Source organism: Melospiza melodia, chromosome 15 (assembly GCF_035770615.1).
Source record: "Melospiza melodia melodia isolate bMelMel2 chromosome 15, bMelMel2.pri, whole genome shotgun sequence".
Lineage (NCBI taxonomy): Eukaryota > Metazoa > Chordata > Aves > Passeriformes > Passerellidae > Melospiza > Melospiza melodia.
Window position 1 is genome coordinate 20,126,689 of NC_086208.1, and position 14,472 is coordinate 20,141,160.

General features: G+C 52.1%; 2 protein-coding genes across 6 annotated transcripts in view; one reads left to right on the top strand and one right to left on the bottom strand.

Moving 5' to 3' along the window:
* Positions 1 to 1,230: 1,230 nt before the first annotated feature.
* Positions 1,231 to 3,809, bottom strand: CIAO2A (cytosolic iron-sulfur assembly component 2A). The gene is made up of 5 exons (XM_063170046.1): positions 3,669 to 3,809; positions 3,233 to 3,397; positions 2,668 to 2,717; positions 2,294 to 2,339; positions 1,231 to 1,657 (listed from the first exon to the last, which is right to left on the bottom strand). The coding sequence occupies exons 1-5, from the start codon at positions 3,790 to 3,792 to the stop codon at positions 1,560 to 1,562; spliced, it is 483 nt and encodes a 160-aa protein (XP_063026116.1). The 5' UTR covers positions 3,793 to 3,809; the 3' UTR covers positions 1,231 to 1,559.
* A 649-nt stretch (positions 3,810 to 4,458) lies between these two features.
* SPG11 (SPG11 vesicle trafficking associated, spatacsin) overlaps positions 4,459 to 14,472 on the top strand; it is a 30,348-nt gene continuing 20,334 nt past the window's right edge. For all 5 annotated transcript variants that reach the window (XR_010029676.1, XR_010029678.1, XR_010029677.1 and 2 more), the window contains exons 1-14: positions 4,459 to 4,661; positions 5,673 to 5,857; positions 6,599 to 6,826; positions 7,344 to 7,530; positions 8,063 to 8,200; positions 8,881 to 9,338; positions 9,553 to 9,698; positions 10,321 to 10,438; positions 10,531 to 10,686; positions 11,138 to 11,313; positions 11,451 to 11,627; positions 12,285 to 12,356; positions 13,196 to 13,323; positions 13,899 to 14,071. Coding sequence is in view for 1 of the 5 variants with exons in the window: in XM_063170047.1 (XP_063026117.1) it covers positions 4,459 to 4,661; positions 5,673 to 5,857; positions 6,599 to 6,826; positions 7,344 to 7,530; positions 8,063 to 8,200; positions 8,881 to 9,338; positions 9,553 to 9,698; positions 10,321 to 10,438; positions 10,531 to 10,686; positions 11,138 to 11,313; positions 11,451 to 11,627; positions 12,285 to 12,356; positions 13,196 to 13,323; positions 13,899 to 14,071 (2,545 nt within the window). In the remaining 4 variants the exon portion in view is untranslated. The remainder of the gene's footprint in view (positions 4,662 to 5,672; positions 5,858 to 6,598; positions 6,827 to 7,343; positions 7,531 to 8,062; positions 8,201 to 8,880; positions 9,339 to 9,552; positions 9,699 to 10,320; positions 10,439 to 10,530; positions 10,687 to 11,137; positions 11,314 to 11,450; positions 11,628 to 12,284; positions 12,357 to 13,195; positions 13,324 to 13,898; positions 14,072 to 14,472) is intronic.

Sequence of the window (14,472 nt, forward strand, 5' to 3'; positions counted from 1 at the left end):
GAGCCCCCAGGAGCCCACCCAGGACAAGAGCTGCTATCTCGTGGCCCCAGGACCCGCAGAACCTCCGTGCTGGCAGAGATATCTGCACTCTGAAAAGAAAATACCAACCCCTGCTGGGGGGCAAAAGAAGCAGAGCAAATTCCAGGAAAGAAGGCAGCAGATAATGGCAGCTCAGGCTCCTGGAGCGTTTGGTCCATCCTGCAGGAATGACCTGCCTGGGCCCCTTCCCAGCCACGGAGTGGGACACAGGACGTGTCCCCTGTGCTGGCACACGAGGCACATCCGTCCATGGGCTACAAAGCAGTCTGAAATTTAACTGAAATGTAATTGAAGCTAAATAACTGGAGTTGAGAAATGTTTTTTCACACCTGCACGAACCTGTGGGAAAAAAGGAGATTGTTCTCCTCCCCCTTTAATTAATTTTTTCAGCTGATTTGGCACTTGAGGGGAGGGGCCTTGCAGTGCCATGGAGCAGTTCAGTGGTTTGCTAAAGGGAACATTCCCTGTTTATAATGCTGAGTCCTTTCTGTGCTTCCATGCCCTCAGGGAAGCTTGTGGGGTTTATTAAAATGGCCAGAAATTCCCACAGATGTTTGCTCCGTGCCCCAAGGATCTCTCCCCGTGGAACAGCCACAACCCAGGGAGCAGCAGCTCCCCAAATCCCTCAGGAGCCACAGCAGCAGATCCTGGACACCTGCCTTGGAGGAGGAGCAGGAGGGAACTGCCTGAGTCCCAGGGAAAGGTAAACCCATAAATCCAGGCTCAGATCCGTGCTGGGAATGGCCCCAGTGGGAAAGGTGGGCAGCTGGAAATGCTGTGGGTGCTCCAGGTGAGGGTGCAGTGACAGGAGCAGGACAGTGGCAGCCAGCAGAAGGAGGGGCTGGGGGATGCTGCCACCTCCCACACTGCAGGAAAGTCAGAAGGAACAGCAGGAACAAGTTCTAATCCACAGGGAAACTTCACCCTCAGGGTGGTTATGAAGCAAAGCTTCCAGAATCAGAATTGTGTGACACTAACAGGAAAAAAAGCACAAGGATTTGGCAGGAATTGTGCCCCAGTAAAAATCTCCTTGTTCTAGTCCAGTCCCTCAGCTCCAAATTCTTTTGAATTAATTTCAGCTTTAATGTTTATCAACACTGAAATGTTGAATGAAATTAATTTCTGGAATAGAAATCTAAACTTGATCCTTAAGAAAAAACCAAAACAAATTCAGGACCCAGAAAGCAACACTTCAGTACAAGAATCTGTTTTATTTTTACAGTGCAGTGATTGAAACAATGTAGAAATTCAACTTGCAAAACTGAATTTGTATCACAACGCCTCTCAGAAGGCAATGCAGATGTGTTGCTTCGAATCACAAAATATTCCTCTGGACACCAAAAATTACAAACTCCCAGCACTATACACCAGGCTTCCTTTAGAGACTGATTCCTCATAATTTAAATCTATCTTATAAACAATTTCTCTTTTTAAAAAAACACATGGAAGATAAAAACAACTCCAGTGTAAAGCCCGAGGCGCTGTGATTTGATCAGCTCGGGCTCAGCAGGGCTGTGTCCCTAGTCGGGCTCGGTGACGCACTGCTCCACGATCTCGCGCAGGTTCGGGTTCTCCATGGCTGCTGCCACCCTCTCCTTGTCGTTGATCTGCTTGTTGACTGCAAAACACAGCACGGGGCTCAGGGGCTCAGCAGGAAAGGGCATTTTGAGGGGCATCGCTGGGAAATGGGGAACCGGGCAGAGACAAGAGCAATCACCACAAGGCAACCATGGGAAATCATAATTCCTGTCACTTTTCCAGCCCAGGAAAAGGGTGTGAGGTGTTCCAGTGGCGTGTCCCAAACCCAAGAGTGAAATTCAGGGTAAATGAGTGGCCCAGGTTGAGCGTGCAGCTCTTTAACCACAATATCCCATTTCTGGCAGGCGCTGAATGCTCTGGGCACTGCTGGGCTCTGGCTGGGCAGAACACCCAGGTCACGCCAGCTTTCCTGCAAGACCTGCCCTAGAAACCTCCAGATTTGGTGTGGGGAGCTCAGGACAGTGGGGCCAAGAGCTGAGGCAGCTCCTCATGTCAATTACTCAATTTTTGTTACAAATACCTGCCCAAACTGGGGGGTTTTGTTATAAATCCAAAGCAGCAGCCAGCAGGTGGTCACAGAGCCACCACAGCCCTGGGGACACCGTGATGCCACTGGGCGTGCAGGCTCTGACAGGGGATTAGCTCCTGGGGAGGCAGGGCAGCACAGGACAGGGCACAAGAGGCTGAAGCAGCAGCATGCACAGGCTCTACTCACTGTCCTCCTCCGTGGAATGTGTGCCCTCAGAAATGTAGATTTCCAGCTGCAGGGGAGATCAGCAGTGTTAGGGGCAGCACAGCACTGGGACACTTTCCTCCTGGCAGGAAAACCCCGTCCCCACTCACACAGGGCTGTCACCCTGCTGCCCCAGGAGGGGACAGCTGCCAGGAGCTCCCTTTGCAGTGCTCAGCTGGGAGCCTGGAGCAGCTACAAAACCAGAACCACCACCCAAAAACCAACTGCAGACATCCTCAGGTAATTACTGTGTTCTTTACATTATTGGGGTCAAGTCTCTAAAGGTCTGTGTTTAATTTAGGGAGGCTGCCATTCATTGATGGAATTTAACACAGGCTTCAAACCAGGCACTTTACCTTGTGTCTAAAAGGCAAACATCTCTGAAGTTTTATTCTTAAACAAAGGCCTGTTCAAAGAGAACACAAAAGAGATTTTCCTGTAAAATTGAAGGTCTGAGGAGCATTTTCAGAGAATCCATGTTTAATAACCAGTGTAACTAACAGTGTCCTTTTGTACTTTGAGCAGCACAAGCCACAGAGGGAAAGGGGACAAGCAGAAAGTTGTATTTTTTTTTCTTTTTAAAAGTTTAAGAGTTGACAAACTCAATAACATTACTGAAGTAACTTGGAGAATACACAGAAGGAATCCTGTATCACTTCCCAGCAGAGTTTTGAGAGATTCTCTTTGAAGAGATTCCCTAACATGACACAAACACATGGGAGTCCCCATTTCTCTGGATTTGGGGTTTTTTTGCTCGGTTTGGTTTTTGGTTTGGTTGCACTGGTGTTGGGTTCTTAAGCTGCAATTCCTGATCAAACCAACACAGGCAGGCAAGACTGAATCTGCACTGGGACCGGTGGCATCCAGACAGCCCCCAAGGACCCCGAGCTCTTAGTTTGTGATCTCATTAGGGGATCTCACCGATGAGAGTGGCCAAGGAGCAATGAGGTACTGTTGGTGTAAACCTGATGATGACCAGATATTCATCCTCCCCTATCTCCTGCACTTCCACGCAGTTTTCTGTCACCACTTCCAGTTCTTCCAAAGTGTTTGGCTTCTCCGGGTCCCGGATAGTCCGGATTATATCTGAGACAAGGGGCACAGTAAGGAATCTTCCCTGGGATTCAAACGAGGGATTTCCACGAGCACCCCTTCCAGCACTGCTGATGCTGCACTCTTTGGCAGCCACAAGCGATCCCAAAGAGCCAAGCGGGCCCCTTCTCCCTGCCCAGCCCCTCGGGGCCCCCTCAGCGCTCCGAGCCCCTCAGGACCCCGCGCGTTCCCCCCCAGCCCCCCAAGGGCAAACCGGCACCGCTCCCGGGGCTCCCCCGCGGCCCCCGCGACCCCCGGCAGTCACCGTAGACCTCGATGGCCCTGTCGTGCTCCATGGCGCGGCTCGGGGGCGCATGGCGGGCGCTACTGGCGGGGCTCCGCCACACCCGGCCCAGCGCCTGCCACAGCAGCGCCAGCGCCAGCGCCATGGCCGCGCTCCGCCATCGGCCCGCGGGCCGCCGCGCTTCCGCCTGGGCGGGGCGGCGCCGGCCAATGGCAGCCGGGGGCGGGGCCGGGCCCGGCCAATGGGCGGGGAGGTACAGGGAACGACGCCCATGGGGGCGTGGCCTCGCGTCCGGGGTGGGGCCACAGGGAGCTCTCGGGACACGGAGAGAGCCCGGGACAGCGAGTGGGGACACGGAGGGACCCCGGGACACGGAGAAGGGACCCGGGACACAGAGTGGGGACACAAAGGGACCATCCCGCGACACGGAGTGACCCCCGGATAGCTCCGGGACACAGAGTGGGGGCACAAAAGGACCCCTCGGGATACAGAGAGACCGCTCCGGGACATAGAGGGACCCCCGAGACAGCCGGTGCCGCAGAGTGGGGACACAGAAATGCTATGGGGATCCATCTGCAACAGATATCAGAGAAAAGACACAGAGAATTCTACTTAAAGATAAAGAAAACTCCGCTGAAGTTGCCGGTCGGGGAAAACTCCAGCTCCCAGCGCGCATTGCTGCGCCGCGCTGCCTGCTGGGGGCTGTAGTCGGGCCCGGCCGTGCCCAGCTGACCGGAACGAGGGGCGGCCCCGCGGGGATGGCGGCGGCTCGGGCAGGGCGCGTCGGGCGGCGCTGAGGCCGGGCCGGAGGATGGCGGCGGCCGGGACCCCGGCGGAGCTGCGAGTGCTGCTGGTGCCCCGCTCGGAGCAGCCGCAGGGCGCGGCGCGGGTGCGGCTGAGCAGGGCCCGGCACGCCCTGGGCACCGTGCTGCTGGCCGGCGGCATCCGCCTGGAGTCCCTGGGGGCCGGCGGGAGCGGGCAGCGGGGCAGCGTGCTGCCGGGAGCCTGGGCTGAGTGAGTACCGGGAGCCTGGGCTGAGTGAGTGCGGACCGGGGCGGCGGGACCGCAACGGGAGCGCTCCCGGAGCCGCGGCGGGGCCGGGTGGTTTCTGTCTGTCCATCCTGCCGGGTCGTGTGTGTCTGTCTGGCCGGGTGGTGTCTGTCCGTCCGGCCGGGTGTGCTCGCGGCAGCTGATCCCAGAGCAAACAAGAAGGGTTTGTCTGTCTGTCTGTCGCGCTGTTGCTTCACGCCCCGGTGCCTCCCCCGCAGCCCGGGGCCAGCCCGGGTGACACTCGGCGGTCACATGGTGGCTTTAACACATGGTGGCTTTAACGCGTGGTGGCTCCAGCATCTGCTTCGGCAGCCTCGGTGCCGAGCCGAAAGCACGCCTTAGTTCTGAGCATCTGCGGTGTCCGGCAGCAGCAGCCGGACGTGCTGTGTCACACAGAATCCCCAGCTGTCTCGGCTGTAAGGGACATTAAATCCCACCCAGCGCCACCCCGGCCGTGGCAGGGACACCGCCCCTGTCCCACGCTGCTGCCAGCCCCAGTGCCCCGCCTGGCCTGTGTGTCAGTGCCGTCACAGGGCTCTGCTCTCTGGTTTGCCCTGCCCCGTGCTGAGCTGGTCACTCTGTCCCCTCCCCATCACCACGGAGCCGGTGTGACGCACCTGGAGGGGTTCTCAGCCCAAAAACCAGGGAAAGGTCTGGAATGGACAGTGTGTTCTGCTCTCCCTTGTGCTGGTGCTCTCCTGAGGCAGAGCATCCCTGGTGTCCTGGCTGGAGTGGAGAATGCAGAGGGTGGAACCCCTTCATCCTGGAGAGGAGGAGGAGGAAGAGGAGCTGGGCTTCCTCAGGCTCTGTCCTGCCAGGGATGAAGCAGCTCAGTGCTGGGGGTCCAGGGGGGCAGCAGGGCTTTCAATGATGGAGTGAAGGTGGTGTCCCCAGTCAGTGCACACCCAGAATGGTCAGCCTGGGAAATGGGGACAGGGAATAAAGCCATAACCTCCCTGAATGTTTCACCTTCAGCTTCCTGTGGGACAGCTCGGAAGATGATGGTTCCCAGTCCAACACGACAAAGCTCCTGGCTCTTGCTCAAAGCCATGACCTGTTTGTCTATGAGTTCAACGTAGAAGATGGAAAACACAGCCCCAATTCCCTGCACAGCTGTGAGGCAGAGACGCTGAAAAGGCTCCTTGAAGATAAAAACATCAGTGAGTAAATTGCAATGTGTGGCATGTGTGAAATACTGCAGCTCTGGTTCTGCTGCTCCTGGTGGGATGGAGCACCAGGGAATTTCAGGTACCTCCCCACTGCTCCAATGGGATCAGCAGGATTCATGGGCTTGAAAAATAATGGGGACATTTCTGTGTTCAAAGGTGACATTGTCAGAAGGAATTAAACTCTTGTAGGGTCGTGTTTGAGTGATACGAAGTTAAAAATGAATTTTAATAAGATATATGCGACCCTGCTCTCTCAATTTTGAACTTTAATATTGGGACTAATGGGAAGAAAAGGGAGACAAGGCTCATCAATCACCCTGCAAAGACTAATTAAACATTTAACCTTGTATTTTATGATTAGCAAACATAGTGTACAGTTAGAATGAGCCTTTGGTGTTTTACATGTTCCTAAACAGTCTCCCTTCCTAAAATATTTTATTTCCAAAGTTTGTAGCTTTTCTTCTCAGTGCTGACTGAAATCCTATTTTGTGTTGATTTTTTTAATGTTCTTCACAGTATTGTCCACTGAATTAGCTACATAAAAATTTTTGGGAAATGGTTGTAGGATTAGTGCCCCTGGCACAGAAAGTGAGATTTAAAACCAACCACCTCAACTTCTGTTAGGATGGGAACTGGGGCAATGAATTTGAGCTGTCATTTTCTTGGGATTCCTTTACAAATCAAAAGTCTGTCTGGATGTAATCTGAAATTTAAATATCTTTAAATTTACAGGTCTGCCTTCAATTTCTTCTGTGAAGATTCTGTCTTTTGGAAACAACAAGTGCAAACTTCTGCTGAACCGGTTTCTCCTTGTGCACCTGGCCTTTCCTGGGGAAGGCTCACCCCCAGAGCCCTGTGGCTGCTTCCCCCTGGCCCTGCCTGCAGGAGCCGTGGGGAGGATTGCAGACTCCCACTTCTGCAGGGGGATCCTGTTCCTGTTGGACACTGCTGGCTGGATTTGTATCCTTTGCAGGAGAGATCAGGGAGGATCATCTGGAAGAGCAAAGTTGCTTTTCTCTGCTGTCAGGGCTGAGCAGAAATTTCTTTACAGGCATTTAAGTGGTGCCTGCAGAGAAGGTTGTGCAGCCAAATCCTGGTTGTTGTAGAGAAGTGCCACAGCTGTGTGTGCAGGGTTCCCCACTGCATATCTGGATTTATGGGTTTCATTAAGGGATTTGATTCATGGGTCTGTGTGTAACAGGCTGACTTCTGCTGTCACCTCATGGCTGAATTAAAGCAGAAATGATCTGCAGGCTCGCAGGGAGCCTGGTGTTGGGATGAGCAGGGGCTCAGGCCTGTCAGCTCCACCAGCTGCTGGCATTGACCTGTCCCTGCTCATCTCCTCTGGCACACGAGAGCACAGGGAAGCCAGCTTGCCTTTCCCTGCTCCTGGAGCCCAAACTCAGCGCCTTGCCCTGCTGTGTCACTGCTCTGTTGTTCCCTCCAGGCCTGGCCTTTTCCTTGATGCTGTTTGCAGACATATTTGACTGCTGTGATGGTGCCAGCCTGGGGAAGGTGGGTGTAGCCCTGGGGGCTGGGCAGGGGCCGGGCCCAGCCCCTGTGTCCCCCCTGGCTGCCCTGGCAGTGTCCCCTGACCTCAGCACGGCCGTGGTGACCAACAGCTGCCACCGGGCCCTGGCTGTGCAGCTCAACACCTACTTCAGGTACAGCTTTGGGCTCTGGGCTCCCTGAGCCTCCCAGCTCCTGAATTCTGGGCCTGTCCTCACCGCGGTGCTGGCAGCTTTTCACTCTGACTTCTGTGCTAGAGCAGAAATTCCCTCTTTGTTTAAATATTGTCCTTGCATTGCTTGCTTTAATTTATTCTCTGTCACAAAGGAAGCTGTGTCTGTAACATCTCTTTATTTTAATCTGTCTGTTAACAAGCAGATAAATAGTCTTGCCCTTCATGTTGTTTCCAGGAAGATGAGGTGCTCTCAGTGCCAGGGGTATTTAGAAATACTGTAGGATGTGGAATTATCAAACTGTGCTGGTACAGCAGTACTGATTTAGCTTGATGAATTAGGGCCAGCTGGTAATTAAGAGGTAGACTCCACCTCACAGGAAAGAGCATCAGGTTTTGATGGCTCACCTGTTACCCTGAGAGAAAACTGCACCCAGAGCTGCTGGAGGAGTTAAACATGAAAAAAACATCTCAAATCATGAGCAAGGTGAAATTTCATGTTTATTTCTTTACAGACAGTTCCCTGAACATTTGTTCTGTAAGAGAGATCCTGAAAATCTGCCAGTGAAGCCTGCAGAGGGGCTGGATGAGGATGAGCTGGCCAGTTCTGAGCACAGCATGGAGCTCCTGCCGCTGCCCTTCCGCACAGACAGGTACAGGGGGAAGAGCTCCTGGCACAGGCTGGCCTTTGCCTCCTTTGCATCACTGGCAATAAACTGCTGGGCTGTGTTTTCCCTTGTAGTTGGGACAGGTAAAATCAGCCATTCTGCTGTAAATGTTTTGAATTTGGGGTGGACCAAGACAGCTTTAGGTGTGGCATTGGACAGCTTCCAAACAGGAATTGCTGCTTGGGGGTTACCTGTGAGTCTTGGAGCATTGCTACTAATAAAGCATGTCAGTTATAGCTTGGTGTATAGAGGAGAAAGGTTCAGTTCTGGAGTTAATTCTGTTAGATGGTTGTTTAATTAATAACTATTTGTTATCAATTAAAATGTAGTAGAACATTTATATATAACTATCTATAACTATAATCTATATATAACTATCTATAACTGCCTGTTCTGCTATTTTTTACTCGGCATTTTCTGTGAGGAAAAGAAAACTTTTCACTAAAAATGCTGGACATGGACGTTTTCAGCTGATCCTGCTGTGGTCACTCAGCTTGGCTGCAGGTGGTATTTAAATACAAATAAAGAGGCTGTGCTAAGGTTAAAATGCAGGATGCTGGATGGATTTTATGAGGTCTAAGTGCATTTTGTCTAACTGAGAAAGCTTTGCCTGCCTTGTTCCTGGGGTAATACCTGGTGTCAAGGTGACTCTGTCCCCTTGGCAGGTCCTGGAAAGCACACCTGTCCTCACTGTGGGACAGAGTCAGGAGGAGAAGAACACCAGGCTCTGCACATTTGGTGAACGACCTGAATTTGCCTTGGTATCAGTTTTTCACCCATCTGGAAGATCACGATCCTGAAGTTTGTGAGGATCCAGAGAGGATGGTGGCCTTTGTGCCCCGGGCTGTCACTTGGGCAGCTTCCCCAGCACTCCAAGGGCAGCCTGGGGGTGCAGGACAGCAGCGGGCACAAATCCCCGTGGGAGCAGCCCAGGACAGGGTGAAACTGGAGTGCAAGCTGGTGACTGGAGCCAAGGCAGTGTTTGTGGTGCAGGCACAGGACACGGGGCTGTCTGTGGCGCTCTGGGATTTTGAGTCCCAGCAGGTGACGTGTTCCCGCTTTGGCAGGAGCAGTGCCTATGTGGAGTGCAGTGCAGAGCTGCCACTGTGTCTGCTGCTGACAGGTGAGGGCCCATAAACTGTTCTGAGAGCTGCTTTGGGGGTTTTAGTGGTTTACCTGGCTGCTGGTGGGTGACTTCCATTGCTTTCCTGCTTGGGGAAATCCAAAGGGAGCTGCTGCAGCCTTGCCTTGCTCTTCTGGAAGCAGCGGTGGGTAGAAATGCTGCTGCCAGAAAGGGGCTGCTCTGTCTTTAATAATGCCTTGGTTGTGTCCTTCAGAGCGTGGTCTGTCCCTGGTGCTGTTTGGGGTCACTCAGGAGGAGTTCCTGACCAGGCTGATGATGTTTGGCAGTGCTGGGGTTGTGGATTCCCTGTGCCACCTCAATGGCTGGGAGAGGTGCTCCATTCCCATCCATGCCCTCGAGGTGAGCAAAGCTGCCTGTCGTTTGCAAGCTGTCCTGCAAATAACAAATCCTGTATTTCAAACATTGAATGCTGTTTAGCGATGCCAGTGTGGGTTTAGACACAATTAAAAGTGTGCCTCAAACCTAGGGGCAAAAGAAAGTGGTTTAGTTATTGAATAAACAGCAAAACCCCAAGCAGATGAGTAACCCAAAGGAAGAAGTACAGCAGCAAAGTGAATGCACATTAATAAAATAAAAGAGAACAAAGCAGTGCTCAAAATTCCCTCTTAATTGGACTCAAAAGCAATTTTGCCAGCAGTTTTTGTCCCCTTGCAAAATGTTAAATATGAAAAGAAATCCTTGGATCTAGATTTCTGTGTTTATTGTGCTGTTCTTATAAAATTGCTGTAAGCTTATTCAGCATCCTGATTCTCATAGTATTTACTTCATACTGCTGCAATAGCATTTTGTGTGTGGAGATGCAGGGCAGGGCTGGAGCAGAGGCTCTGTGCAGGTCCCCTTGTTACTGCAGGCTGCACACAGAGTTTAAATCCCCTCTGGTTTCTGTGTCACTGAGGCTGGAGTAAGGGCATGGTGTATGGCTGTAAATCCATGCTTAATTGATGTGTTTGTGTTTGTCCAGGCAGGTTTGGAGAATCGCCAGCTGGACACGGTGGACTTGTTTTTGAAAAGCAAAGAAAGTGTTTTCAGTCTGTCTGCAGCCTGCCCTGGGGCTGCTGTCTCCCAGTCCTACCTGAGAAGTGAGTGAGGAACCTCAGGGGTTCATTTCATCCCTCTGTCCGTGGCTCAGTGCAGGATGCTGATGTGTGAGCTGTGTCTGGAACCATTGCAGGTCTGGAGGAGCTCAGGCCAGCTCTGAACTTGCTCTGCTCAGCAATCCAAGACAATGATATGGAGCCCCACAGCAAACCCTTCTCTGAGCAGCTCCTGAACCTCGCCCTGACTTTCCTCACCAAGCAGCTGGAGGAAATCTTTGTGCACACAGAGGGTAAGAGCACTCCTGCTGGGTCATACCTAGTCGTGTGTCATCATTTAATTAAGTAAGAACTGCTAATTCTTTTAATTAAAAGCTTGAATTTGCTTGGGATTAACATAAAGATACTAGAATTAAGTGAGTGAAAGATGTTCATTGCTCTGTTTTAGACTGGACTTACCTAATGAATAATCGGTGGGATTAATAGAAAATTTCAGTTCTCCTTTACTGGTCCCTGGGCAGGAAAACCCCTCAGTGAGGGCAGGGAGCTCTGTGGGGCTGGGGCTGTGTCCTGACAGGGTGCTGGGCTGTCACTGCCTGCACAGGGGACAGAGTTATGTGCTCTTCCCTCTGAGGGGTGTCTGTTTATTAATCGTAACCAGCACATTTGTTAATTCAGCATTGCTGAGCATTAAAATCCTGCCTGTTCATTCCCATTTAACTGAAATCTTGGATGCTTTTGCAGAGCCTGATGAGTTCCTGCAGAAGGCTGCAGATATTTTAACTGATTACATCATTAAGCTGAGGAAGTTCCTGAGGAGATACCCTCACCCAGCAGTGACCCCAGGGCAGGGAGCTGAGCTGGATGAGGACCTGCCTGAGATAGAGGAGAGCCAGGAATGGGAAAAACTGACACCAGAGGTGAAAATCAGCAACCCAGTTTTTGCTGCTGTGATGAAGTTTATATAAGGAGATCATTTATGTGGAAATATCTTTAAGTACTGGGGAAGAAAATCAGCACAGGGATGATCTAGTTTGTTCCATGTTTTTCCCTTTAGGAAGTCATTGCTGAGGCCATCCTAAGCAACAAAATACCCGAGGCCCAGATCTTCTTCAGAAGGCAGAAACACCCTGCTGAGAGTCTGCAGGAGTTTCTGCAGACAGGCTTGAGCCTGGTCTATGACTGCCTGCTGAGGGGCAGCACCAGGGAGGCCTCAGAGCTGCTGAGGAACATGGTGAGAGGTGTTTGGGGTGCTCACTCTGCTTTGGGACTGTGCAGGGCGTGGGGAGCCTCGGGTTGATTCCCCAGAAACAGGGGGGATTGCAGTGGGAATGGCTGCTTTGGGGGAGCCTGGCTGAGCAGCAGAGAAAGGGCGGCTCTGGAGAGGGGTGACAGGGTTTGGGGACAGCAGGGACATCCTTGGGAGGGGGACACAGGGTTTGGGGACGGCAGGGACATTACTGGAATGGGGACACAGGGTTTGGAGACAGCAGGGACATCCCAGGGATGGAGACACAGGGTTTGGGGACAGCAGGGACATCCCTGGGTTTGGGGACGGCAGGGACATCCCTGGGTTTGGGGACGGCAGGAACATCCCTAGAATGGGGCCACAGGGTTTGGGGGCAGCAGGAACATCCTTGGGAGGGGGCCACAGGGTTTGGGGGCAGCAGGGACATCCCAGGGATGGAGACACAGGGTTTGGGGACGGCAGGGACATCCCTGGGTTTGGGGACTGCAGGGACATCCCTGCAGGAGCTGGTGCAGGGCTGGCACAAGCCTGCTGTCAGGGCTGTGTGCTTTGGGGGAAAAGCTGCTGTGTTCACCATTCTGTGCCTGATGTGAGCAGTGCATTCTGTGGGCCCCTGTTGCAGTGGGTGTCTCTCTGTGGCAGGGCTTGGACGTGGAGCAGGAGCTGCACAAGATCTGCCTGCACACGCAGGACAGGCACGTCAGGGAGCTCCTGGTGAGTGCAGCCAGGGCTGCCTGGCTCCAGGGAAATGGATTTATAGAAAACTTTCAAAGTTCAGTGGAAGGCTCACGTGGTGTGTTGTTTGTATGTAAACTTTGAGATAAGGAACGCTGACTTAGAGATGTTATAGAACAGGACAGACTTTGTTGAGAGAGAAACGGAACTAAAAACAGGTTTCAAAGGAAAGTCTTATAAATAAGACTAGATGTTTTAGAGAAATGGAGCTATGAAAGATGTATTGCAGTGGGACTTACAAGAGGTAATTTTAGATTATTTACTTTAAGGTATTTACAGTATACTGCGGTAAAAGCTGATAGGCCAAGAAACGCTTCTAGTGTCATTAGGAAATATTTGGCTTCTGATTGGGATAGCATGAATTATAACATCTGTATTGTCTCATCCTTCACATGAGACTGAAAATGCATTAAAAGTTATTGAACACCTCTCAGTTGCCCCATCTGTGGGTCAGAAAAAAGCTTAATCTGACAATAAACCCTGACTGCTGTGACCTTCAGAGCAGAGACAGCCAGGGCTTGTACCTGCACCCTCCTGATGGCATTCCTGCAGCATCCCTGTCCTCTGCACCTGCAGTTCAACCACAGAGCTGGCACAGTGTCATTCATTGCTCTGGTCTGCTTCTCTCACACAGTCTGAGTCCTCTTGTCATTTAAGGGCATTGCCCTCTGCTTCCAGAATTGTTTCCCTACAGTTGGTTAATTGTTTGCACTTGCAGGATCATTTACAACTTGAATAGATTAAAGATAGATAAAGACTGGGGGGAATTGGAGGTAATATTTTAACAGGTGGAGGTAACGCTTTAATTTGAATTAAAGGTGAAAGTCTTACAAGAAGAAAATTACTTTTCTGAAAAAGAGAAGAAAATTATTGACTTTGTGCATCAGGTTGAAAGCTTCTACTCAGAATCCTTCCAGGAAAACAAAGAGACTCAAGCTCTTTCCAGGTAATGTGGATTATTAATTTTAATTATTAATTAATAGCATTAATGGGGTTTAAAATGTGCTGGATTCTACATTCTGTGAGATTTATTGCACTAACAAATACAATCTTTAATTTGATTAATTTCACACTGCTGTTCACTTGCAGAAATCAGAGTCAGTGTGGGGACTGACTCATTTTCTCGTTTCTGTGGCAGTTGCTGTCATGTTCTCTCGTGACACACTGCTGTGTGAGTCGTGACAAACCATTGTGGGGGTGACAGAGCTCTCCTGCTTCAAAGGAAGCATTTTTAATAATAATATTAGAATTACCACTCAATTACTCGCGTTCAGGTGTTTGCTCTGGTTTTGATCTATGATGTCTTTAATACAGCAAGCCAAATAACCTAGAAAATCATGTTACAGCTAAATGATGGTAAAGCTGTTATGATACTGATAATTTGTTGGGAAAACAGGCAGTTCTTTCCTTCTGAGCCCTTGAGCTCAGCTCAGTCCCTGTGGCACGCTGTGCTGGGGGCTTTGCTGAGCCCCCCGGGTGCTGTTGGCTGTGTGAGCCCCCTGAGCCAGGCCGGTGTTGCAGGTGCAGCAGCTGGAGGAGGCAGCAGGAGCTGGCTGGGCCCCGGGCAGTGCTGGGCTCCCAGCTGGGCTGGGGCAGCCCCGGGGCCCCCCGGCTCACCCTGAGCCTCGGCTGGGCCCTGTGCTGGGAGCCCCTGCTGCAGGACATGGTGCTGCTGCCCTGGAGAGCACAGCAAGGCAAGTGCTGGGCCACGGGGAGCTCTGGGACAGGGCACGGCCAGGGGGGCCACTGTGTGGGGCACTCACAGGGGGTGCCAGGGGGGCTCACCCCGTTCCACCCTGGTGGGGCTCACCCTGTTCCACCCCTATGGGGCTCACCCCGTTCCACCCTGGTGGGGTTTCACCCCGTTCCACCCCTATGGGGCTCACCCCGTTCCACCCTGGTGGGGCTCACCCTGTTCCACCCCTATGGGGCTCACCCTGTTCCACCCCTATGGGGCTCACCCCGTTCCATCCTGGTGGGGTTTCACCCCGTTCCATCCTGGTGGGGTTTCACCCTGTTCCATCCTGATGGGGTTTCACCCTGTTCCACCCCTATGGGGCTCACCCTGTTCCACCCTGCTGGGGCTCACCCCGTT

Excerpts from the sequence above, each read along its gene's own strand:
- CIAO2A (XM_063170046.1), bottom strand. The coding sequence starts at position 3,792 with ATGGCGCTGGCGCTGGCGCTGCTGTGGCAGGCGCTGGGCCGGGTGTGG. Across the intron at positions 2,718-3,232 it reads CTCCTTGGCCACTCTCATCG|GCCTTTGTTTAAGAATAAAA; the intron begins GTGAGATCCCCT and ends CTCTTTGAACAG. Across the intron at positions 2,340-2,667 it reads GTTTGCCTTTTAGACACAAG|CTGGAAATCTACATTTCTGA; the intron begins GTAAAGTGCCTG and ends TCTCCCCTGCAG.